Source organism: Panthera leo, chromosome D1 (genome assembly GCF_018350215.1).
Source record: "Panthera leo isolate Ple1 chromosome D1, P.leo_Ple1_pat1.1, whole genome shotgun sequence".
Lineage (NCBI taxonomy): Eukaryota > Metazoa > Chordata > Mammalia > Carnivora > Felidae > Panthera > Panthera leo.
The window spans coordinates 87,599,876-87,626,321 of NC_056688.1; the positions used below are offsets into that span (position 1 = coordinate 87,599,876).

At 44.2% G+C, this 26,446-nt stretch overlaps 1 protein-coding gene across 1 annotated transcript in view; it reads left to right on the forward strand.

The window, feature by feature from the left end:
- The window catches only part of KIAA1549L (KIAA1549 like), a 265,919-nt gene that overhangs the window by 227,984 nt on the left and 11,489 nt on the right, over positions 1-26,446 (forward strand). The window contains exons 17-18 of the mRNA XM_042906019.1: positions 14,197-14,547; positions 25,423-25,520. Coding sequence (XP_042761953.1) covers positions 14,197-14,547; positions 25,423-25,520 — 449 coding nt within the window. The remainder of the gene's footprint in view (positions 1-14,196; positions 14,548-25,422; positions 25,521-26,446) is intronic.

The window sequence follows — 26,446 nt, forward strand, 5'->3', positions numbered from 1 at the left end:
GTAGACCCTGAAAGACAAAGGGGAAAATTTAAATATTGCCCCCGAATTAACTTTTGCATATATTCTGTTTGTACATTAGAGATTATATATTTCTTTTCACACATAACTCTATACTATTGTATACACAGGCCATGTGTGCTGTACCACGTGGACAATTAAAGGGCCTTTCAAAGGTTTTACTTTCTTTGATGTTTTTTTTTAATTTTTTTTTTAACATTTATTTATTTTTGAGACAGAGAGAGACAGAGCATGAACGGGGGAGGGGCAGAGAGAGAGGGAGACACAGAATCGGAAGCAGGCTCCAGGCTCTGAGCCATCAGCCCAGAGCCCGACGCGGGGCTCGAACTCACGGGCCGGGAGATCGTGACCTGAGCTGAAGTCGGATGCTCAACCGACTGAGTCACCCAGGCGCCCCTGATTTTTTTTTTTAATGTTCTCTGATTTCTACTTTCTCTGCTGGCATTAGCATGTAAGCCCCACAGGTGATTCCACCATACTCCCCGTGTGGGGGTCTCTGGAGAAGAGAAAGATGGATTAACTCGAGCCTTTGCCCCAGGTGCTTTTACACACTAGCAGAGCAGACAGGTGGAAGCACGTGCAATAGGGCTGTGGCCGTGACTTTGGATGGAAAGAGGTCCGTTTCTCTCTGTGCCACGGCTTCTGCAGATCCAGACCCAGACAGCAGTACCCAACCACTGCAGAAGCCACCAAATAGCTGGCGGAAGAGTCCTTCTAAAACACATGCTCTTAATTGTTTTTAAGTTTTTCTTAGTGTTTATTTTTTGAGAGAGAGACAGAGACAGAAGATAAGCGTGGGAGGGGCAGAGAGAGAGGGAGACACAGAATCTGAAACAGACTCCAGGCTCCGAGCTGTCAGCACAGAGCCCGACGTGGGGCTTGAACCCACAAACCTCGAGATCATGGCCTGAGCCAAAGTCGGACGCTTAACTGACTGAGCCACCTGGGTGCCCCAAACACACACCCTTATTTCAAGTTCTTTAGTAGTTTCCCACAGCTCTAGGGGTAAGTTTAGACCCTCAGCTTCTGGCTCAGGACTCATCTGCTCTGAGCATGCCCTTCTATCTGATGCTCTCCACTCCCTAATCCATCCTTAGCTCCGGGCCCTCTACACCCTTCCCACATTTGTCATGTGGACTCACTTCTCTGTGTCTTTGCCTGTGATTATCTCTCTGCTCAAAACATCTCTTCCCACCTACTTCATGCAGCCAAAGTTTCACAGTCTCAGCCCTACTGAATTTGGGGACTGGGTAACTCTTTGTCTGGAGGGCTGTCCTGTGCATTGTGGGATGTTTAACGGCATCGCTGGTCTCTACCCACTAGTTACCATAGCACCTCCCAGTTGTGACAACCAAAAATGTTTCCAAAAAATTGTACCCTCGGGGCAGACCCACTAAGGATTGAGAACCAGTGATTCGGGCAATGCTTGCAGAACTTAGAACATTTTCTCCCCCAAAATCTTTTCCTTGACCCCATACCTATGGGTCTGACTTAGGTGTCTGTCCTCTGTGTTCCAGAAGCACCTGGGACTCACCTTCATCAAAGCCCTTATTCCTTGTTTCCGTCTGTCGATTCACTTGTGTTGTTTCCTCCATTTGACTCCTCAAGGACAGGAATCATGTTTTATTCATCCTGGAAACCTCAGCTCTCAGAATAGGAACGAGCACATAGTAAATGCAGTGCCTCTATTTGTTGAGCAGATGAACAAACAATTGTGTCAACCCGAGGTGGTGACTCCCGAGCTGAGACTTGAAAATATGGGGCAGATTTATAACTCTGAGTCATATAAACATTTGATTCGACTGGCTTATCAAAAGTGTAGATGAATGTATGTTACTGTTTGAAGTTCAGTGTAAATAGTGGTTATCAGTTAGGATGCTTTGGCTAAAATGACAGAAAACCCGACTTGAATCAAATGGTCTTAAATCATGAAGGGAATGTACTGAGTACAATAAATCCAGGCTTGGTCTGATTGGGGCTCCAGTTGTATTTCTTCACATTATGCTGCGCTGTCCTCCTTACGTGTTGGATTCATCCATAGGTTGGCTCTACTAGAAAGTGGCTACAGCAGCCTTGGCCCTATAGCTACATACTCTGTTGACCATTGAAAGAGAGAATTTCTTTTTTCCAGCCATGAAACAAAGTGGGTTTTACTATAACTGAGCCTCTGAAGGTCAAGTGCCCACCCCCGTATCCATGGGAGACTTAACGCTGATTGATTTAACTCAGTCAGACCTTACATAAGACCTGGGGTAGGCTAGTCCTCCCCTCCCCCAGACCACTTGGCTGAGACATGGGGAGAGGAGTGGATGGGTGCTGAGGCCATTGCAGTATCTGCTACTTGAGGAACATTGGTAATTGGGCCTCTTAAGGAGCAACACCAGTGTCACCCTCCACATCACCGGTCCCTCTAGTCTCAATCTTCTCTTCTTCGGTAGGCCCTCCATAAAGAGAAAGATGAGAGCGGTGAAAAGCCAATGGCCACTGTTCCTCATGGGCTCAGGAAGTCTTAGCTACAGCAAGAAGTTATGTTTTAGGGGCAGAGAAGGAGAAAAGGGGATTTTTTTGGATCCTGTCTGGCTTTTTCAAGACAGACCCGAAAGGAGAAAGAGAGATCTGTGTGGGCGGTGGGAGCGCCTGTTTTGTCATGGGATGGTGTGGACTTTCAAAACTGATCTACTGTCTCCTCGCTGCCTGCAGCACCCGCTCCGCTAGGAAGATGAGGAAAAACAGGTGATGGCTCCCCTCAAAAGTGCACAGTGAAATAGCTCCCATGAGAGAAGCCATTCTTAAGTGTTCTCATCAATAAAACGGGGATACGAATGGCACCTGCCTTACAGAGCTGTTGTAAGAATTAAATGAGTTAATGCAGATAAAGCACATAGAAAACATATAGTGAACATTGGCTGTTCTAACTATGGCTAACACAGTCCAGGAGAGAGAGACGGAGACTATGTTTTGGTTCTTTTCCATTCTAGCACTTTGGACATCTCAGGACTGCTATGAATTTTATCACACATTGTGATGTTGTGATTTATGATAAGAAATATATGTTTGGTTTTCATCCACTATTCCTGGCACAGAGCTCCAAAAACCCTTGGGATTTCCCAAGTGATGAGAAGATTAAGGTGTCTTTTGTTATGTTAATGAGGCGACTTGGAAAGCACCTAAGGATGGGGGCTGGTTGTCTGTAGAGCCAACCTTGTGATTAAGGGGGTTGGAACTTTCAGTGAAATTTGCAGTTTTGCTGAGACTTTTAAAAATTCCATTTGTAGGCACCTGGGTGGCTCAGTGGGTTGAGCATCCAACTCTTTTTTTTTTTTTAATGTTTATTTTTTTTATTATTTATTTAGAGAGAGAGTGAGAAGCAGGGGAGGGGCAGAGAGAGAGGGACAGAGAATCTCAAGCAGGCTTCACTCTGTCAGCACAGAGCTCAGTGTGGGGCTTGATTCCACAAACATTGAGATCATGACCTGAGTCAAAATCAAGAGTCGAACATTTAACCGACTGAGCTACCCATCTGCCTCTTGATTTCAGCTTGGGTCATGATTCCAGAGTCATGGGATCAAGCCCCACGTGAGGCTCAGCACTGAGCATGGAGCCTGCTTAAGATTCTCTCTCTCCCCCTCTACCCTTTCCCCACTCATACACGCTTGTGCACATGCGCTCTCTCTCTCTCTCTCTGTCACTCTCTTTCAAAAAAAAAATTCCACTTGCATGCCTATTGTGCAAAAGAAGTCACCAAACCCTTAATCTGAGCCCTCCTACCTGTTCTGAAAGGTACTAATGTCCCTTTATTGTCAGAGAAGTTTTTGATTTTCAGCTCAGCGCTAATCACAGCTCCACCCAGTAAAGAGAACAGACTGAACAAATTCTGCACCTTCAGCAGAAGGCAGGCTCAGGAGGCAGCTGCTGCCTCCACCTGTGCCCTGCTAGCTTTTGTCCCCACAAGGTGAAGTGAAAACCCCTGGACTCTGGTTTCTAGAAGCAATATTGTGAATATGTGTCTGCTTCCTCAGTGGCAGGCAGCACTTGCAGTGGGGCCGTTCTGGCCAGGGCAGGCAATAGATGGAGAGAAGCAGTACTATTTTGTGTTGCCCAAGGGACCCTGTTTGGTGGAGAGAAAAATGGACATGGAGCCAGATCAAGTCATCATGGCCACCTAGCCCAGAAATGGATCCTGCTGAACCCTCCACTTGGTCTCTGGGACCTTGCTGTGAAGGTGCAGAATTTGTTCAGTCTGTTTTCCTTACTGGGTGGAGCTGTGATTAGCGCTGAGCTGAAAATCAGAGCCTTGGGGCAAATTCTTGCCTGGGTGAGGCAAAGCGATGTTGCACATACTTGTGTGTCCTAGGAAATATGGCCTTCTAAGACGTCTATCCACTTTGGGGCTCAAAACTCAAGGAATTCTGGAATAAATGGCCTCAAGAGCCCTTCGTCCCTCCTCTTCAACTCTATTCTGGATAAGGATGTCTCATGTGGTGTCTAAATGACGTGTCTCTTGATCCGATGGGGGCCCCCAAATGTGTGGGGATGATCAATAATCCGGTAGAAGCTGATGGCGTGGGTGGTGAAAGAATCCACCTGAGGCAGAGCAAAAGAAACAGAAGTCTACTGAATACACTGCAAGGGAGTGGTGGGCAGGGCAGCAAAGGAGAGCCTGTCTGCCATGAGGCAGCCCATGGGAGCTGTTTTTAAAGGGGGAAGATGAGCAAGTATGGCAACTTATGGAATTTTCCCTTTTTTGGTAACTGGGCCTCGTTGTAAGTAGCCCATTGGTTAGTTAGCATCTATGGATATTTTGAGGTCACCTGATGGGCCTGTCTGTAGTCAGCCAGGTGGTCGCTGTGGGCCCTTTCTACATTCCATTGCTCAAGCCCATTTGCCTAAAAGTGGCCTCTATATCTAATTCATTTTAGACACTTGGAAATGTCTTTTACTGGTAAAGGCTTTTGAGCAGAGAACCTCCAGGCTCTTTTTAAGATGAATTTCCACTTATTCATTCAACAAGTATGTATTAAAGTCCTACTATTTGCCATTCTGGGATGTAACAGGACACACCACAAAGTCCCTGCCCTCACGGAGCTTCTGTTCCAGTAGGAAGGACAGGTAATAAACATCTGATCACACAGATGTTCAGCACAACGTCAGAAATACTGTGGAGGAACATAAAGCCGGGCAACACAATGGAGGAAAACAGGAGGCACTCTTTATAGGTTGGCTGGGGTGAGGCTGTCTGGGGAAGTGACTTCTGAGCAGAGACCTGAAATGAGGGAGCTAGCCAGGTTGGCACCTTGGAGAAGAGCATTTGGGCAGAAGGAATAGCAAGTGGGAGGGCACAGAGGAAGATGCATACTTGGGGAGCTCAGAGAACATCAAGGACACTCATATAACAGGGTACTCCTTCTTGATAAAAGGTCTCAATTTCGACTCCTTCCTTCATTTCATCCTCAGATCTCATCCCCAGCAAGTCCTGTCAGCTCTCTTTCAAAACATTTCTCGAGCTCATCCACGTCTTCTTTGTACATGACCACCCTAATTCAAGCCCTTGCCATTTCTCCTTACCTGGATTCTGCAAGAGCCTTCTAACTTGCCTTCCATAAATTCCAATCACACTTCTCTCTTGCTTAAAATTCCTCAAGAGTTTCCCATTGCCCTTTGAAAACACTCCAGCCTTCTTACCACGGCCTTCAAGACTCTACGTGATCTGGCTCCTACCTGCCTTTCTAGCCCCGTCTCCTCTGACAGTTGGGGCTCCAGCCACATGGTCCATGTATTGGTCAGCTCAGGCAGTCCTAAGTACCACAGACCTGGTGACTTGAAACAACTGCAATGTATTTTCTCACAGTTCTGGGGGCTAGACATCTAAGATCCAGGTGTTGGCAAGGTCGGTTCCTTCTGGGGGTTGTGTGGGGAAGGATCTTCAGGCCTCTCTTCTTGGATTCTAGATGGTTGTCTTTTCCCTGTCTTCATACTGTCTTCCCTCTTTACATGCCTGCGTCTAAATATCCTCTTTTATAAGAACACCAGGCATGTTGAACAATGGCCTCATTTTAACTTAATTACCTCTGCAAAGACCCTATCTCCAAATACAGTTTCATTCCCAGGTCCTGAGATTAGGACTTCAACATATGAATTTGGGGGGTTCACAATTTAGCCCATAACAGTCCACCTTACTTTTTCTCAAATACTACAAGCTCTTTCCCATCTCAGGACTTTTTCATAAGCTTCCCCTATGATCTTCCCATGGCTAACCCCTTCTTCAGGTCTTCAAAAATGTCACCTCTTCAGAGAGGCCTTCCCTGACCATCCCCATAGAATTAATGATGTTGGCCAAGCCTTTTTGTTTTGTTGTAACTAAGGCAAATTTTATGATAAAATGTATAGGTCTTTAGTACAAGTGGATGAGCATTGACACATGTGTGTACCCTTATAACCACCAGTCCACTCAAAATATAGGACATTTTTATCACCTCCTGAAAGTTATCCCATTCCTCATGGCATTCAGTCTGCACCATACCCCACTCTGGCAACCACATTCCTGATATCTACCTTCATTGTTTTACCTGTTCTTGGACTTCATATAAATGACATCCATCATTCAGCATGTACTTGTTTGTGTCTGACTTCTTTTGCTTAGAATTCACCTATGTTATGGTATGCATCTGTCATTTATTTACTTTTTTTATTACTGAGAACTATTGTGTCGTATAAATAGACCACTAATTGTTTGTCTGTCATTCTGTTGTTGGACATTTGGGTCGTTTCAAGTTTGGAGCTACCAGAAAGCACTGCCATAAATATTTTCACGTACATATTTTGCAAACATATGTGCTATGGTCTGAATGTTTGCATCCCCCCAAAATTTGTATGTTCCAATCCTAATCTCCAATGTGTTGGTATTAGGAGGCAGGGTCTTTGGGAAGTGACGAGGTCATGAGTGTGGAGTCCTCATGAATGGGATTCGTGCCCTTGTAAAAAAGACCCCAGACAGCTCCCTCACCCCTTGCTCCATGTGAGGAGTGAGTCCTTGTGAGGGGGAGTCTTCCATGTAAGGATATAGTGAGTCCTTCTGGGTCACAGACCCAGAAGAGGACCTTCACCCAGCCAAGCTAGCATCCTCCGACTTCCAGCCTCCAGAACGGTGAGAAATACATTTCTATTGTTTATAAGCTACTTGGGCTGTGGTATTTTGTTCTGGGAACCTGAATGGACCAAGACAACCTTTTCCTTTATCTTGGATAAATATATGTAGGAGTGGAATTTCTGAGTCATAAGGTATATGTTCAACTTTTAAGAAACTACAAACATGTTTACAAAGCACGTGTACTATTTTATCTGCCAGCAATGTGACAGTTCTAATTTTACTCCTCAACCTCACCAACATTTGTCGTTATTAATCTCCTTCATTTTAGCCATTCCAGTGAAAGTGAAATGATAGAATTTCCTAATTGCTAATGATGTCGAGCATGTCCTCATGTGTTTATTGGACATGTTATGTATCTTCTTTAACTGACATGTCTATTCCAGCCTTTTGCCAAATCTCTGAATTGAGTTGTCCTTTTGTTCTTCATTTGTAGGAATTCCATGTATATTCTGGATACAAATCCTAATATTTTCTCCTGGTCCATGGCTAGTCCTTTAATTAGGTGTCTGATAGAAAACCAGTTTTTAATTTTGATGAAGTCTTCGAGCTATAGAATATGCTCTGGGACCAGGCAGTAGGACTGAGCTGTGTCCTAAGCTGTGTCCCATGAAATACTTTCTAGAAAGAAGGTACTCGGGGTCCCAGCAGGGCTGCCATTTCCTTCAGGTTTGTTCTACGGTATTTCAAAGAGAAGCTGAAGTAACATGGATACTTAGCCCCTGTGTGGGCTGTCCTAGGACAACACTGAAAGGAGCACAGATTCTCACTCTCTCCAGTAGGCACCAGGAGTCAAGCCTAGGGGGTTCATGTATTCAGGTGTGGAGAAGAAATGGCCTTAATTTCTTCTAAATATCTATGGCCTTTGCTGCCGAGTGATGATATGCCATAAGAATCCAAGATCTTCAATATGTATATATGCTCTGACCCCATAATTCTACTTCTAGGGGTTTAACCCAGGGCTGAATCCATGGTTTATGCACAGTGTTAATCACAAGTATACGTATTTCAGCTTTGTTTCTATAGTAAGATGTTAGGACACCATCTAAAATAGTGGACTATTGCATATAGCCTGAAAACTCCATATAGCAGAATGCTATGACATCATTTAAAGGTATTCCCTATAATACATATATTTACTGGCAGAGACATTTCACAATGTTGTTGTATAAAAAAGGTTTTAAAATATTATATATAATCCCATTTTATAAAAAACCTTATATATGTGTATATACGTGTGTGTGTGTGTGTGTTCTGTTTATAAAACCATGACCCAGATGGCTCAGTCTGAGAGAGTGTCTGTGTTAACAAAAGTAATTTTTAAATACTTCTACTCCTTCACTCATATTTTTCATATACATGAAAGCTATTATATCATGCCCAGCAATACTTTTTAAATTTCCTCAGTTCCTCTCCCAGTCACATGTCATAGCTGCTTCTGCACCTCTCTCCAAAATCCCACTTAAAAATCCTGCAGCCCACACCCCTTCTGCCTGTTCTTTCTTTTCCACCTCATATTTTCCATTATGAAAGCTGGAGAATATGTGTGTCCAATGCTGCGCCCTCCTTGGAAGGGGGGAGGGGAGAAACTGAGCATTCTTCCTACTTGCCCAGGATGGGGTAGTGAGAATTGGGGAAGAGAGGGTTGTTGGCAATGCTCCCGCATTGGTAATCTTTCTCCCATTTCATATGCATAGGAAGCATCTAGAAGGACATGCACAAAGGCCAAAATGTTAACAGTACTTATTTCTGGTGGTAGGATTAGAGTGGATTTTAATTTTCTTCTTCTTGCTTATCTGTGTTTTCTAATTTCCTGTCATGAACAGACATTCCCTGATTAATTTCTTAGAATTTTTATTGAAGTACATCTTGATTCATTTATAAAATAGTTTTTTTTTAAGAAAAATAGTTCTTCAGTGCTTCACAAGAGTATGAGGTTGGAGAAGCAAGTACTGTGAACTTCAAGTTAAAGAGCTTTAAAAATATATTATCTGTCCCAGATGCAGCTCCCAACATTGTACCCAAGCCAAGCATCTGTCAACACTGGGAGGCTTGTCTTTGCTCTTGTATCCCCCTTTTTGTCAAATAAAAGCAAAAGATATTTTCAGAAATGTGCAAGTCAGGGAGAATGGCTTGGGACAAGTTAAGCCAGTAGACATGATTATGCCTTATCTGGAAAATAGGTACAACCATATGGTCCTCAGGGATGGGTGAGATAACATGCTTGGAAAACCCAGTACAAGACTGGCCCATTACTGGTCCTCAAGTACATTTGAGCACGTGCTATGTTAAGTTCTTTCACTCAGAAGGCAATTCCTGGTTCCGGCTTTGGGGTAGGCCCTGGGATGGAGGCTGTGGACATAAGGATGAGATGTGGGCTCAACCCTGTAGGCACTCCCAATCTATGGGATGAAGAAATAACAATAATGATAGAAGCTAATAATTATCAAATGCTGATGTGCCAGATACTCTTAGAGGAGCTTTATATCTATATAATGGTGTTTTCCATCTTTCTAGTAATCTATGAGATAATTATTGTATAGTCTCGATAATTATTGTATAGTCTGTCTTCCTGGTCACAGAAGTCTGTTTGTCCCTCTCTCAGAGCCCATTTCTGTCGTAAGGTAATGGATCTATTTAGATATGTACAAAGGGTAATCTGCCAGTTATAGGCAACATATTGAATGATCTATTTCTTCATCTGTAAAATAAGGAGAATCACAGTTGCTACCTCATAGATTACTGAAAGAAAAAATGAATATATATAAAGCACTTAAAACAGTGTCTGGCACATAAGCTGTGAATAACTGTTAGCTGCTATTTTTGTTGTCGTTGTCCTTGTTATTTGTCTCCTCCTATATACTGGGAACTCCTTGAGGGCTAGGTCACTATCTTATTAATTGCTGTATCCACAACTCTCAACCCAGGACCTAGGTGAAATAATAATTGTCTGTTAAGTAAAAGAGCAAATTTATCACTGCTCACATATTTCAAGGTGGGGAAGGAGGTTGGCAGGGTATTCCCTTCATGAGTAGACATCGGATTCCCCCCAGAATGATGACAGTAGGAGGAACCCAGGCCCTCCACAAGGCCTGTGAGAACCACAAGGTCCTTCACAGATTAAAGATCAACTCCCCCATTTTATAGATGAGGAGACTGAGGCTTAGGGATTTCATGTGACTTGCCTGTGGTCATACAGCTCATCAGCACTCGAATGAATGTGTTAGGAATGTGGGCTCTTTAACGTAACCTCAAGTTATACCCCATGGGCAGTTAGACAGGATTTCATATTGGTTTAATTTCACAAAGCTTTTTTGGGTATTCCAAGTATCTGATGCTAAGCTCCTACGAGACAGAGGTGAGTGGGCTCGGGGAGTGTCCAGACTTGGACAAGACAGACATTAAATAAGCAAATACAAGTGTGATGAGGGGGCATCCCAGGGTATAATGAGAGTTTGTCTTGTTTCCATTGGTAGATGTCAAGAGACTGAAAAACCAAGTGAGAAGAGTGGGAAAATAGGAGGCTGGAACAAACGTATCGAAGTTACTTGGGTTATAACTGTGGGCCCTCCCGTTAAAGGGAAGCCCTGTCCCATATGAAATGCAAACCCTGGGGTGGGAAGCAGAGGCTGACTTCTGTTGCAGTACTGTGGGGTGGATGCAGTGGGAGCGTGGAGAAAGTGTCTCCACTTCCTCAGCCAAGGTTATCTCTCCCCAACAGTATTACTCAGAGAACCAACCTGCCAAGCCAGCACAGCTCCCCCACCCCCACCCCCCCGGGGCTCCTGGGAGAGCCTCAGAGTGGAGAGTTGTTGCTAAGAAGTGTATTTTTGTCCTACTTAAGGCACAACTATAAATTCACATAATAGATCTACCAATATGACTGAAAATGCATAGCACAACTCAGGGGTGGGAAAAATCATAGCTCACCCCAGTGCCATTAATCTTCCACCTGGGAGTAGTTTAGCATTAAGCATCCATTATTTATTAGGGAGACGGGGATGCAGGGAGGAAGGGCAATGTGTGGGTAGCAACCAGTATTGACAGGGAAATGTGAGAGACAATGCGGTACAGCAGGATGTGCAAGGGCCAGGAGCTGAGAGGACAAGGCTCTGCCATTGCCCACCTGGGTGACTTTGGATAAGTCACTTAAACACTCTGGCCTTGATTACCTCATCTGTAAAATAGGGTTTGATTTAAATGGTCTCCTCAAGTCCTTCCAGGGTCTGAAATTCTATCCAGAATGTTCTATGCATTGTGAAGAAAATTTTTGTCAGAAGTTGCATTCACTACCCTGGAAGGAATCCCCAAGCCTTCGGGGAGCACATTTCCGGGAAAGCGATCTCAAACCTCTTCCTAAAGATCCCCAATTTATAAGAGCCCCACGGGGGCATGCACCCAGGTATGAAGTGTCTAGGAGTTTGTTTATTATGGCAAAAGTAATTTTGCCTTCTACTCCAGAACCTATTTTGACCTGTGTTCATATCAAAATAGTATTCTCAATTCATACTATAGATGGTTGTTGATAAATCTAGACTTGAAGGTTGACAGAGAACCTCATCTTTTGATCTTGAACTAGGGCTAAGCCTTAACTCTGGGTGATACAATTAGAAGAAATGTCTCCTTTTTTGTGTTTTCTGTAATTTCTATTTTTTCTCTAATGCACTTATATTAATTTAAGACTAAAGGAAAGTAAATAACATTTTTAAAATAGGAAAAATAGGGACGCCTGGGTGGCTCAGTCAGTTAAGCATCCGACTTCAGCTCAGGTCATGATCTCATGGTTCATGGGTTCAAGCCCTGAGTTGGGCTGTGTGCTGACAGCTTGGAACCTGGAGCCTGCTTCAGATTCTGTGTCTCCCTCTCTCTCTGCCCCTCCCCCACTCGTGCTGTGTGTGTGTGTGTGTGTGTGTGTGTGTCTCTCTCTCTCAAAAACAAATAAACATTAAAATATATATAAATAGGAAAAATAACAAATTGCTGACCTTCCATATGTAGATTTTAAGGAGGGAAAGACTTCCCTTTATGAACAAGTTCCCTGGTGACCTTTTCTTTTGCTCTATCTCATGTATCCAGTTTATGCATAGTAATTACATGAGAAACAGGTGCAGGTGAATATATAAAAGTAATAATAATGACAATTATGGTGATGACGGTGGCTACTATTCCTGTGTTTCACCATACGCTACTGTTCTAAACTTTGTGTGTATCATTGTGTTTAATCCTTGTAAGACCCCTGGAGGTAGACGCTATTATCCTCATTTTACAGATGAGGAAATTGAAGCAACAGGAAGTTAAGTAACTTTGCAGGTTGGAAAATCTTTCATGCCCTGTCTTTTATCTTCTCAGCACACCTTTTAGATCTGGCCTGGCTGCAGCCTCTACCCTACCCAGCAATAACTTGACCATGTCACCTTAGCGATCCCTTGGCTTTTGCTTCTGCCCTGAGGCTTCTCCATCTCTGTTCCGTGGGACACCCATGGGAGCCCATTGCACCGATCTGGCACCTGCACAGATCTGAGAGTACAAGGACACTTTCTAGAGGAACTCTTGACTGATGGGGGCTGAGGACTGGTAGACAAAATTTTGTTCTACAATCTTAAAGCATATTCTGCTTGGTTCTTGGGAGCATCCTGGTGGGATTAAGCTTCAATTGCCCACAGCAATCATGAATTTAGTGCCCACCCTTAATTGGCTTTTTTTCCTTCCCTCAATTTACTCATCTCAGGCCCCAACTCCTATTTCCTGGAATTGTTTTCCAAAATAAATAATCTGCATATAAAATAAGTCTCAGGTCCTTCCTTTTGGAGGAACCTAAGCTAAGACATTGCCAATGGTCACACAGCTGTTAAATTGTGGCACACAGGTAGGAGAATGTTCATTCCACGTAAAATAATAATAAATACCCAGAACTAGGGTATAAATACATACATCTTTTTAAATGGGTATGTGTGTATGGAGAAGTTTACATGCACACCCGGATAGATTTAGGAGTAGAACAAGTACACCAAAGGTTAATGGATTTTTAGATTTTTTCCCCCTCTTACTTATCTGTATTGTCTAATTTTGCTAAAGTGACAATGTGTCACTTATGTCGCAGATGGACAGCAGAATGGCAAACTGATCTGTGCTGATTTATTCTCCCAGAATGCTCGAGTCTTTTAGAAGACAATAGTAGCCACGGACACGCTTGAAGTGAATGTGGATTACTCTCCTACAGCCTTACTTTCAGGGTGTCACAAAAATAAGTCTCAGACCAAGAGACCAAAGACACAGGCAGATTCATTGAATAAGCATTCGTCTGCAGGTGAGCATAAGACAGTCCATGCAGCCTGCTCTGGAAGCTCATGACGCCCCAGCCTCTGCCCACTTAGGTACTGCGGCTACTCCCTAAATGGAAGGTTCACAGGAAGAAGGTGGGGGAACATTCCAGATCAGTCGGTCTCAAACTTGAGCAGGCGTGAGAATCTCCTAGAGGGCTTGCTAAAGCACAGGTTGCTGGACCCTGCCCCAGAGTGTGCACCACACTTTGAGGTCAGTGATCTAGAGGCAGGATTTTGTTGCTTTCTCTGATAATTGGTATCAGGCAACCGGCAGTCCCCTACATGGCTGGACACGCGACCCTTTAGAGTTTAGTCTAGAGCACCAACACTTAGACTGCCAGACGCTCTAGATTCTTTTACCTAAAATGCATGAGGGTGGAGAATCTCTCTACAAGGTTTTAGAGATTATCACTAATGTTGTCAATGAAAAGCCATTTCTCATCATCCTTATGACAGTTAGCAAAGCCTGCTGCATCGCTCGAGCTATGGGAAAGTGAGGTACGCATGGATAGCTCGAGTGTGACCTTACTAACATAATGCTAGCTGACCCACCCTGTGTGTGAGTTCCAGATGGGCAGCTAGGAGATAACATAAATGAACACTTCACCTAATATCACATGTCCAAGCTGAACATTTTAGAGTAAGTACAGACAACATTAATGGGAAGGACAGTTCATTAACAAATCCACGGGCGTGTGTTTGATCCCACAGACTGAGCCTGAGATCATAGAGGAAACCAACATCGACAGAGTGAATGAGCCCCGGGGCTATGCCCGATCAAGGCAGATGAAAGGTCACTCGGAGACCTCCACACTGAGCTCCCAGCCCTCCATCGATGAGGTCAGGCAGCAGATGCACATGCTACTGGAGGAGGCCTTCAGCCTGGCATCTGCAGGCCATGCGGGCCAGAGCCGGCACCAGGAGGCTTACGGCTCAGCACAGCACCTGCCCTACTCGGAGGTTGTGACCAGTGCTCCAGGGACCATGACGCGGCCCAGGGCAGGGGTGCAGTGGGTACCCACCTATCGCCCAGAAATGTACCAGTACAGTCTGCCTCGACCGGTAAGTCCGACGTCCCATCCACCTGCCACCATCGGGTCAGCTATGCCCAGGGTGTTATGACAGGGGTCTCAGAGTGGGAGCTTCTAGTGGTAAATCACCTTGGGATTTTGAGACATACTTTTCTGGACCCTCATCCCGTCCTCCACCCATGATCCAAGCCTAAGCCTGTGGGCACAAGCACACAGACAGCCCTTACATCAAACCACAGTACATTTTAGAATGAATTTCCTTTTCTACTGTCCCTCCTGTAATGGGTTGACCTCATTCTTCATGCACTGGTGGTTTCCTGCATTTCCAAGTGTGAGGAAATGTCAGAACACATTGCAAAGCTGCATGTTAGGGGCCATGCACCTGGTGGTTCAGAGCAGAGGCTCAGGGGGCAGGTGGTTTGACTTCGAATCCCTGCCCGACCACTCACTAGCCTTGGAGACATCATTTAAATTCTCTACCGCTGAAATGAACAGGATAACCAACTTCCTAGGGTTGTAAAGATTAAGCGAGATGATATATCTGAGGCACTTATAAGAATGCCAGGCACAGATGCTGCAACGGTGTCACTCGTGATTATTTCATTTAGTGGTAACTGCACCTCCGTATCTGAGAAAGCACCCAGTGACTAAAAGCTTCCATAATTTAAACAACAATTTTAATTAGGATGCGTCTCATTCATTACCATAGCATCTACAGATATCTTTTTTAAAAGATGGATAAGCCACAGACCATAATAAACAATGCAATGTGCATGTACAGATTCCATCCTTGTAATAGTTCATGACCCATCCCCAAGGGTTACTCATTAATAGAGCTTTATAAATTGTCATTGTGATATGTAATTACATAACAAAAGCCAACACTTTTTGAGTGTTTTAGTCATTAAGTATTGATCATATGTATGTTAGCTCATTTATTTAGTCTTTACTACAACAAGCCACTGAGGTGGGTACTTGTTTTGTCCCTATTTTACAGATGAGGAAACTGAGGTTACACACTTGCTCAAGTCACACAGACAGGAAGGGGCACAGCTGGGACCCAAAGCCAGCTGTGTCCGGCTCCAGAGCCCATGTGCTTAACCGGCATGCTGTTCTCCCTTGTGCTATGTTGCATTGCCTCTTTCATTTGCAGTAGACTATTTGGGACATCTGTGGGCCTGTGGAGCCTTGTGATGATTTCACACCCCTACCCTCCACGGTCCACACCACACAGGCACTTAATAAATTGCTGTTATGCTACATAACTACATAGCCTGCACACTAGTGTGAATTTCTTTATTGTTCTCCTTTGCTCCAGATTTCTCCTCTCCTCCAAGTCACTGAGATGTCTCCCCTTGACACTGCTCCTCATACCTTCTGTCCTTGAATGTCTGTGTCTAGCCTTACCTTTCCTGTTGGCTGAGTTGAACAGGACAGACTGAAGATCTGGGGTGGGGCGGCTGTGTTTGCTTGGGGCTATCATCACTGCAAGGCTTTGTCCTTAGGTTGGGAAGTGCAGAATTTCTGTTTCTATTCACTTCACAGTGACCAGCCCCTGGGAATTTGACTCAAACGCCGATTACACTCACAATAACTGATTTGTTATTAAGGATTCGAACTTACAAACCTGCAGTGAGAAGCTGGGTGACCACAGAGGCCAGAATACTTCCATTTGCTGGTCAGTGTGGTCTTTCGATAAGTAAAAATCAGTCTAAGGAAAGTAAGACATTGTCAGGAGAGCTGGTTATTATTGGAGCCGTCTTCTCAGTCTCTGATACACAAATCTGGAGAGTACAGGCAATAAAGGACATAGGTAAACACCAGCCATCTTTTTTATATCCCATTTTCTGAGATATGGGTAGAATACGATGCAAAATTCTTCAAGTAATTTTTAAGCTAAAATAGAAGACTTTGGGGCAATGACCAGATCTTAAGAATATGAGTTAGCCTCCGCCATCAGGGAGGTTTGCTGGGTATGCCTTCCGGAAGTGTGTCAACAACTCTGGAGCCACGTGCTCTCCTCAGTTGAAGTCCAAACATCCTTTTTTCCAGAAAGAGTCAGAATAATTCTCACTGAGCCTTACAAATCCATCAACTTTAAAACATTTCCCTTTGGGGGTGCCTGGATGGCTCAGTTGGTCAAGCGTCCAACTTTGGCTCAGGTCATGATCTCGCAGTCCGTGGATACGAGCCTTGTGTTGGGCTCTGTGCTGAGAGCTTAGAGCCTGAAGCCTGCTTTGGATTCCATGTCTCCCTCTCTTTCTCTCTCTGCCTTCCCACACTCACGTTCTGTCTCTCTCTCTTTCTCAAAAATAAATAAACATTAAAAAAAATAAATAAATACTTCCCTTTGGCCATCATGTTACTGTTTGCACAATTAGAACTTTCTGATTGTCCACTAAATTGGTACCCACCCTTATGGGGGAAAGAAGAGATTTTTCTCACTGAGATTGAGAAAACACCCTAATCTCACCACATTTATAAGCAGCTCTTCAGTGTCTGTCCCCTGGGAAAATCACCTGTCTCTGTTCTGTATTGATTCACACTGACCTCAGTTTTGTTGGTTCATCCTTCTTGATCTCCATACACGGACCCCGTGCCTGGATTTTCCCTCAGTCCAGAGTAGAATGGCACACACCAGCTAAATGACCTTAGCCTGGGGCTATAGCTCTGAGCCTCAGATGCCTCAGCCATGAAATAGTGGTGATGAGAGGGCCACGGTAAGGATGAAGTGATCATTCATGTAAAATGCTTGGCACGGTCCTGCACCTGGTGAGCACCCACTGCTTGTTTGCTGATGTTTGTCAGAGGGCTTTCAGATGATGCCTAGCACCTCAAATTGCCTGAGAGATGGTAGTCATTATAATAAAAATATCCTGTCCTTTTCACAGAATTCCACTAGTTATATCCCTTTTCCTGACTGTGCTGACACTACTTCTATTCCTCCTCCTGCTCTATTAAATTCCTTTAAGAGCATGCTCCGGATGCCCCACCCGAGGGTCCCAGAGAAGCCCCACTTCTGGTTAAAGACGATTCTCAAGAACAGCTGGAGAATCTGGCTCTGGGTTGGAGGCTAGCTTCTGGGGATCCATAAAGAGGTCTGGTTTCAGAGAGAAAAAACATCCAGGATGAGTCTTCAACTGCTGACGGAATCCACATCCATGATGCCTCAATTTAACAAAACCATCAAAAAATTTCTTATTTTTAGCACATATGAAGACCTAGATCGTTCTGTTTGTTATAATTTGGGGTTGGTAGTTGTGCCAAGAAGGGCAAAAACATCAGCATTATACTCTTGAAAAATCAGGCCACCGAAAACTGGAAAAGAACTGAGAACACAGCAGAGAGATGGGCCATCAAACTGGAACAATATGAAAGGCAGTTCTTTTGTTATTAAGGCTTCCGCCTTTTTTTTTCTTTCTTTCATTTTTTTTTTTTTTTTTTTTTTTTGCCAACACACATGGTCCCTATTTTCATGAGAGGAGAAAATCACTAACAATACACAGTAGAAATAATGAGTCTCAACCCAAGTTCTTGCCGAGCCCCCTTGTGCTATGATAATGTGGAAATCAATAGAAAAGGTGGCAATTTAGGATGATAACTATGATTACTTTTCAGCTTCCCCAAAAGGAAGCACTGGGAGCTCGGCCGGAGGATAATTGGAAGCTGGTGGTTTTCAATGTGCTGGGCCAGCCTGATGTCATTTATGTCATGGAAAAGGTTACTGCTGGCAGCTTGGGACTCCTGCACCGCAGTCCTGAACATATTTCACCCCTTGAATCTGTGAAGAGATTGGACTTGACACCTAATGTCCCATCCAGTTTTGCCAGCAGCCCTAATGGGTCTGCACCAAGTGGAATGAAAACATCCTAAAGCCTTCCTGTGGGTGTCAGAGTAAGGGATCTGGAGAAAGGCAGCAGGGTTAAAACATCCTCCCCACTAGAGGCTTTCCAGAGCAATGAACGGTAATAATTATAACAACGTCAACAGCTGCCATCTGTTGAGCTCTCATTGCATATACCGGACACAAAGCTAAGTGCTGTGTAGACATCACCTCTTCTCATCTAACAAGCATCCTGTGAAGTCAATGTTATTATTATTCACGTGTACCCGGTGAGGAAACTGAGGCTCGGAGAAGTAAAGAAACATGCCCAAGGTCACACAGCTATCAAGGGCAGACACAAAGTGAGAACCTAGAGCTGACTTCAAAGACCACATGGTTTCCTCCCTTTGGCCCAGTGAGCCCAGGGATGTCCTGCAGACCCTGAGGAGACTCAAATCTCCAGAACTTCAGAGTGTGATCGTCTCATAAGGAAGCTGGCCCAGTTTGAGAGGGTTTTGTCCAACACTATCATTGCCGCTTATGAAGGAGACAACTCTATTAAAATGAAAATGAGAATCTTACAGCTTTTTTTCCTCCTCTCCCCTCAAAAACAAAACAAAAACCTTTGTTGATGAGATAGGCAGACATGTCAGGTATAAGTTTACATCCACCACAACATTTGGGTTCAAGAGATGATTATGTTTCTTCTATTTCTGTAAACCTGATTTGAATCTGTTCTGAGCTCCCATCTGGCCAGGTGGGTCAGAAATTCAATGTTTTTATTGGGTTCCCTCCACCTCTCATTGCTCAAAAGTCACTGGCGGTTTGAGGCAGTTGGACCACAGGGAGAGGGTCCATCCCAGCTCTGTTAATGGGGCATTGTCCAACTCTTGGGAGTCCTTGAAGGCAGGTCATGCTGTTATACCTAGGCTAGCCTTGGCATTGGGGATCTTTGCCTCTGGACTACCCTGAGAAAGCCTCCTTGAAAACCATCTGAGTACCCAACATCCAGCAAAGGCTCCAGGGGAAGGGAGAAAGGGAGGTAGGAGATGAAGTCTAGAGAATACTTAGCCCACAAAACTCAGAGGTGCAAGACATGTACTTTGATTTTTCGCTTATCTTCTCCATGTGCCAAAAGCTCAATTTCAGTTCAGGGTCTCCTTCTCTCCTCCTGGGTTAAGCTATTGAGGGGGCCTACATGATGCAAAGCATGGCGAGGGGGTGGGAAGAATCTGGTTCCAGTTTGTCCTCATCTAACTCCTCTGGCTGGCATCCCTGATAAGTCCTTGATTCCATCTAGTCTCCAGGTGTTGGTCCAGGTAGAGCACAGCTGTATCCTGGTCCTCTTGCTTGTAAGCAACTTCCAGACTCTCCCCCCCTTCCTTCCATGCTTCACTATACTCATTCCCCCTCTTTGTCTCTCCCCTGGTGTCTCTGTCTCTCTCCCCCTCTGACACACACACACACACACACACACACACACACACACACACACATCTATCCTTTCACCCTTTCTAGCATCTTCCTCATATTATCCTTTTCCCCCCTGTCTCCCCCCAGAGTGAGGCAGAACATAGAGCCCCCTTTCCAGACCCATCAGCATCTAAGCTCTCTGGCTTGCCTCCCACTCCCTCCCTTTCTTAACCCAAGGGTGTTTACCTCACCTAGGGGCAATAATCTAAACATACCTCACTTCTTCCAAATCTCTTCTTTTGGCATCAACTTTAGGTCTTGAGTGCTTTAGAGCTTAAGTTTTTGATATTTAAAATCCTAAACTCTTAGGGGGGGCACCTGACTGGTTCAATTGGTTGAGCATATGACTCTTGATCTTGGGGTCATGAGTTAGACCCCCATGTTGGGTGTAGAGATTACTTTTAAAATAATAAAATAAAATTTAAATTAAAAAAATAAAATAAAATCCTAAACTTTTGCAATTCAATAGTTTTGACCATCAAAACTCCAATGAGGACTGGCTCTCACGCCTTCTTCATGGCCATCACCTTCCTTCCCTGGGGCAGGAAGGTAGGATGCCCTTGTTGCTTGGGGCAGGGGAAGGGCCCTGGACTTCAGGAATTGTGAGGTGAAAAAAGTCTTGATTACTACAGTTATTGTATCAAAATATTATCCTGTCTCAAAGGAAGAGAGTATTACTATAGAGGACCCAATGTGTGACAGATGTTACATTAACATATAAAATGAGTTTTTCAAACAGCCTTTAAAATGGGGGTATAATACTGTTAACCTCCATCACTAGTGAGAAAGCAGGCACAGGCAAGGTAAGTTGCTTGAGATCAAGCAGCTGGTAAGGATCAAGCCAGGATTCAACCCCAGTTTTGTCTGGTTTCAAACCCATCCCCTCTGTACCACAATACCCCTAGCTCAGAATTGCAAGACAGTGCCCTTAACTGGCTGTGTGTTTTTAGACAAGTCAGTTTACCTCTCTGGCCTTTAGTATCCTCCTTGGTTAAGGTAAAGTATATGGTCTCAATGTCTCCTGCTCTCTTTCCAGTTCAAACCTTTTATGATTCCAGAGGCCTTGGAAGCCTTAGATATTGCTCTATCAGTAGCTCCTGGTAAACTAACAGATCAAGATAGGCACTGGATTTTTACTACAGGGTTAGTCTTCAATTACCAAGTCCTCTGTTTTCAACTAAATAGGAAATATCCTTCTGGAAGATTTTACCTCCTCCACCAGGATAAGAAGTTACAGCCACATGTAGACTTAGGTAGATACCTATTTAGCCTGGAAGTGGTATTGTCAGCATCAGCAGAATATACTTGAAGGGACACCATTCAGTGCAACCCAGCATGGTTAGCAGGTATGGAAAGACTCATGCATCCATTCTGACCTGGGGCTGGCCTCCAATGAGGGTGGGTTGACTTTGACCTGTCAGTCCTCCTTCCACCACCCATGCAAAGCCTGAGACCCCTGACCTGTTCCTGTAGGCACAAGCTGCCCTCTTGGACCTATCATGCCTATAGTGCTACCCTTGAGGTTGATCCTGATCACCTTCCTCCTTCTGGATGGGTGCACCTGCACAAGAAGGGACCAGCACCCAGTGGGTTTCACCTGGGTTCACTCTCTACTGGGGTTACTAGAGAGGATGGCCTTGACCCAACCCCATCACCTCCCACCCAAGAACATTACAACTGAACCTTTGAGTAGACTATGTAGTCCCCTTTTCCCCTTCTACTTTTACAACCAAACTTCTGAGCCCAAAGACTGGCCAGCCTACTCTAGTTACTCCCAGGCTCCTTCCACCTCAGAGACCTCAGACCTGTTTACAAAAACTACCTTCAATTCTGAGTCTTGGATCTCCTTTCTAGCCAGAGGCAGGGATCCCAAAAGATGGTGCCAGGCTGGGCACATTATGGCCACTGTCATGGAACTGGAAACTTGAAATCAGGCAACAGTTTTGAGGAATAGCTTCCAGTGGAATCCTAATCACAAAGCAGTCATCAGGAAGTCAAGGTTCCAGATGCGTATCAAGAGAAATCAGAATGTGAAGCCAGGAGGGCTTAGAACTATGGGAAACCTGCACAGGGGGGAGGGGGGAGGTAGGAAGACACTGTGGGTGGGGATTCTCTCAGCCCCCAAGCACAGGGCACAAGTTCTGCTTTTTTATGTGGCCCCTGTGGCTACCCCAGGGCTCTGTAGATACAGCCCAAAGGAGACTGTGTGATCTCCTGCTCAGTCTTGCTTGTCACTGGCAAAATCTTCCGAAGAAGACAATTCCCTTGGTACTTATCAAAAGTTCAGAATTTTTAATCAATTCTTTGGTAAATCAATTTACCATTCATTAAATCAAGAATTTAATCAGTTCTTTGGCTACAGGACAGACACAGGCATAGAAGGGCTTTTTCTTGGCTGGAAAACTATGTTGAGCAAAGAATAAGCCTTCCAGGAACCAGGGATAAAAATAAGTTGTCTGTCTCTCTACTGAGTATTGTGAGAGGCCAGAAGAGAGAAGAGGGGCTCTAAACCCCTTTCTCTATTTTGGGAAAGGCATGTTCTTACTTGATGGTTTCTTGATAATAATGGAGTATAAGCTGGAAGGATGTCCCAAGACAATGATTTTCAAACTCTCTGCAAAACCTTAGAGTTCAGGGAGGTCCCAGGTTATCATCATGCAGGTAAGTGAAGGGCCAAATTCACCAGGGCACCGCCCCTCTCCCCAACTTCAACCAGAGAAGCCCTGCTTTGATCTAGTTATGTATTCAAGTTGTGTCAAAGCTATTTCATGGCTATAGAAGAGTTTGTTTGGAAGCCCGTGAGTTACTCCAATGCCTTATTTCACAAGGAAAATGAAAAACATCAACAAAAATGAGGTGCAGAGAGACTGTCTACAGAAAGTGAATGGCTGAATCAAGATGAGAATTTGGTCTCCTGGGTTTGGTTCACTCAACATTCATTGAGCAAATACTTATTTAGCACTATTCTGTGCAAAGCATTTTGCTTTGTAAGGTAGGGGTAGCATGGTTGCTGAACCCCATCCTAGCTTAGGATCTAGTAGAGCTTCAGATTTTGGTTCCCAGAATCCTACCTTAGCGTACATAGTTTATTGATGCTTTAAAAAAAAAAAAAAAAAAAAAAGGAAATGCAACACGGTAATGTAGCTTTCCATATTGACTCAGCCAGTACCTCTAAACCTGGGCAAATGTTTTCTTTCATTCTTGTCCTAGAAAATTAGTATTGCTATTACACTCCTAGGCTAACAGTTTCTTTGAGCACTTTGCATTCATTCCATGGTCTTTTGGGTGACATTGAGAAGTCCCCATATTGTAGATAATATGCCTTTTCTCTCTGGCTGCTTTAAAGATGTTCTCTATGTCTCTGGTACTCTACAATTTCATTACAATGTATCTACATGTGTTTTATTTGTCCTGCTTGGGATCATCGTACTTCCTGAACTTATTAATCTACTGATTTTATCCATTCTGGAAAATTCTTAGTCATTGCTTCTTTGAATATTGCCTCTCTTCCTCTCTGGGACTTTGGGACTTTTAGACCTTCTTACTCTGTCCTCCATATATTTTTTTTTTTTTACTTCTCTTTTATATATCCTATCTCCTTATGTCTTTGTGCTTCATTCTTAGTAATTTCCTCAATTCCGTTTTCTAGTTTATTAATATTCTCTTCATCTGTGGCACATCGATTACTTAATTCCCCTATGTTGAGTGTTTTCTTTCAGTAATTACACTTCACTCCTAAAAGTTCTAATTGTTCTTTCTCAAATCTGCCAGATCATTCCTGATAGTTTCTCTGTCTGGTCTTTTTTTTTTTTTTTTTTTTTTTTTTTACATTTTTTACCTTTCTGTTTTCTGTTTTGTATCTGGAAATTTTTAACTCTTAAGTCCTTAAAGATCTAAATAAGTCATTTGTTTGTTTGTTTGTTTGTTTGTTTGTTTGTTTTTCTCCTGACTCTCACCTATGTTTTCTGGTCTTTGATGATGAGCTATTATTTGCTCATCTTAATCTATGCCGATCCTGAGAGCCTGGTTTAGGGAAATCTCCTCCAAACAGGACTTAGAATTGCTCCTGCCTGAGTGCTACCAGCCTCCCTCTGTGGAAGGGACCAATGTCAGCTCCTTCCAGGTTGATTGTGAGTGTCTCAGTTCCACCTGTCCCATCCCCTTGCCCTGTCCTGAAGCTTGCTCTCTTAATCATTTGCCAACATGCACTTGTCTTCCAGGCAACACCCCTCACCTTTCATATTTGCTTACTACTCACTATTTCTACCTCTGGTTTCAGCACATGGTTTTGTTTTAGTTGGCTGAGGTGTGTGCTGGGGCAGGGGTACGGGTAGTGGGTAGGGTCCTTGAGCTTTCCCTTGCATCTTGCAATTCCCACAGTGCATCAAGAAGCATGTTTCATCTAGCATCTAAGCCCTTAAAAGTATGTAGTCTGCCATAACGCTGGGAAGAAGACCTCATTCAGTTCAAAGAACCCTATTTATGGATTCCCTCTGCTGCTGCTTTTTGTCCTGAAGCCTTCGGGCTTAAAGTCTTGTCAGCTTGTTCCTCAAGAGATCTAGCAGGCATGATACCTAAAGAAAAAGATGAATGAGAAGCACAAGTTAAGCTTTGTCTTGCCAGAGAGCATTTCTAGATTTTCTTTCGCTAAAGGAGGCTGTGGCCTGGCTCTCTGATCCTGTCTATCCTCTGACTGTTTTCATTTTATCCCCTCACGTGTTGATTAAAGTCTTCTCTTTCGTGACAGTTCTAATCCTTTATCTTTGAATAGTGCTTTATAGATTGTGAAATACTTAAACATACACCGACTTGCCTGATCTTCTTAGCAGCCCTCTGAGCAAGGCATCCTTGTCCCCACTTTGGAAGAGGACAGCAAGGCCCAGAGAGGTCACCCAACTTGCTTAGGGACATACAGTCTATTTGTCAGCAAACTAGGACCTCCACCCATACTTCCTGATTCTAAAGCCATCCCTTCCCCCCCAACTAAATCTGCTTTCCACGAGTGACAAAGTAAAACGCAATCAGTGATTCATTCATTCCTTCATTCATTCATTTATTCATTTATTTATTGATCATACATGATCTACCAGGCACTGTTGCAGGCATGAGGATATAGCTGACAGCAAAGCCCTTCCCACATTACAGTCCAGCTGGTGGCAGGAAATACCTAAACAAGCAATGATATAATACCATAGGGTGACAATTGCTATGGCAAAAAATAAAGCAGAATATGGAGAGAGAGTAAATGGGGCTCTAGGGGAACATGGGGCTGGCTGAATGAGATGAAGGAAGGAACCATGGGAAGGATTAGGAGAAAAGCATTCCAGGGGGAAGAAGCAGCACATACAAAAGCTGGAGGCAGGAAAGAACTTGGCTTATTCTAAGATCAATCGAAGGACTCCGTGACTACAATGGCCCAAGCAAAGGGGAGCCTGGCTGGAGATGAGATGGAAGAGGGGACTGGGGAACATAAGGAAGATTAGGGGAGATTTTGAGGAAGGCAGGAAAACCTGACCTGGGAGTCTGCTTTCCTTTTCAGTAAGAAGAACCTGTGTGTTGATGGACACTGCATTTTAACAGATCTTCCTCTACTGCTCGTCTATTTCACAGGCATACAGGTTTTCCCAGCTTCCTGAAATGGTCATGGGCTCTCCCCCTCCACCTGTACCTCCCCGGACTGGCCCTGTGGCTGTTGCTTCTCTCAGGCGGTAACACATTCCTTTCTTTGCTTTGCTTGGAATGTTTGGAGATTTGTTCCTGTTTACCCTGACCTGACACATCTCCTTCATGGCCGTCCCACTGAGGGTGCAATCACCTGTACAGACAACCTCGTGCCTGGGGTGCTCCAAGTACCATGAAGGAAGTGGGAGCACAGAGAGGGTTCACCAACTTTCTTATCATTTGACATGGGAAGTCCTTTAGAACCCACAACTGAAGAAACTCAAGGTCAACCAACCCATACCATAGAAGCCCCATACCCTTACCTTCAACATCTAAAAATTATTCCAGCTCAGGCCACTCCAACGGTTGCCTCCAGTCTGGGCCCCTCCTGGCACGTGTGTGTACCCAGAAGTCCCTTTGTTGTTTAGGGGTGGTGGCTAAGAGGCCAGGGAGCAGCATGTCTGGGCACCCAGCCTAACTCATGACTTCCAAGATGGGAGGCTGAGAGCACATGAACTCAGATATGTATAAACGTATTAACTCAGATATAAAGATATAACTCAGATATGATAAAGATATTGTCTTTGTGATCTTATAAAAAGCACATGTTTTAGATAAAGATAGGCAAGAAACACAAAATCCATGAGTGCTGGGAGATGCTGGAATAGGCATCAGGTCCAGGGTTAAAGAAACAACTGTGCCCTGGGATAGGTATGATCCCCTGCCCTGGCCCTCCTACCCTAGCCTCCCCCAACATGCTAGCCACACCTTATCTGTGGACCACAGGTCTGAACTTTGTGAAAATGGTGAAGAAAAATGAGTTTTTCCTCCAAAATGGCCCTGCCCTCATTTCCCGCAGTTTAGAATGCCAGGCTGTGTGTAGACACCAGCCCTTGACTCCAGTCGAGCTCAGAGTGGGTTGGGAAGCAGCACACCAGGGTTCTATCCTAACCCTGTATAAAACCCTGGGCAA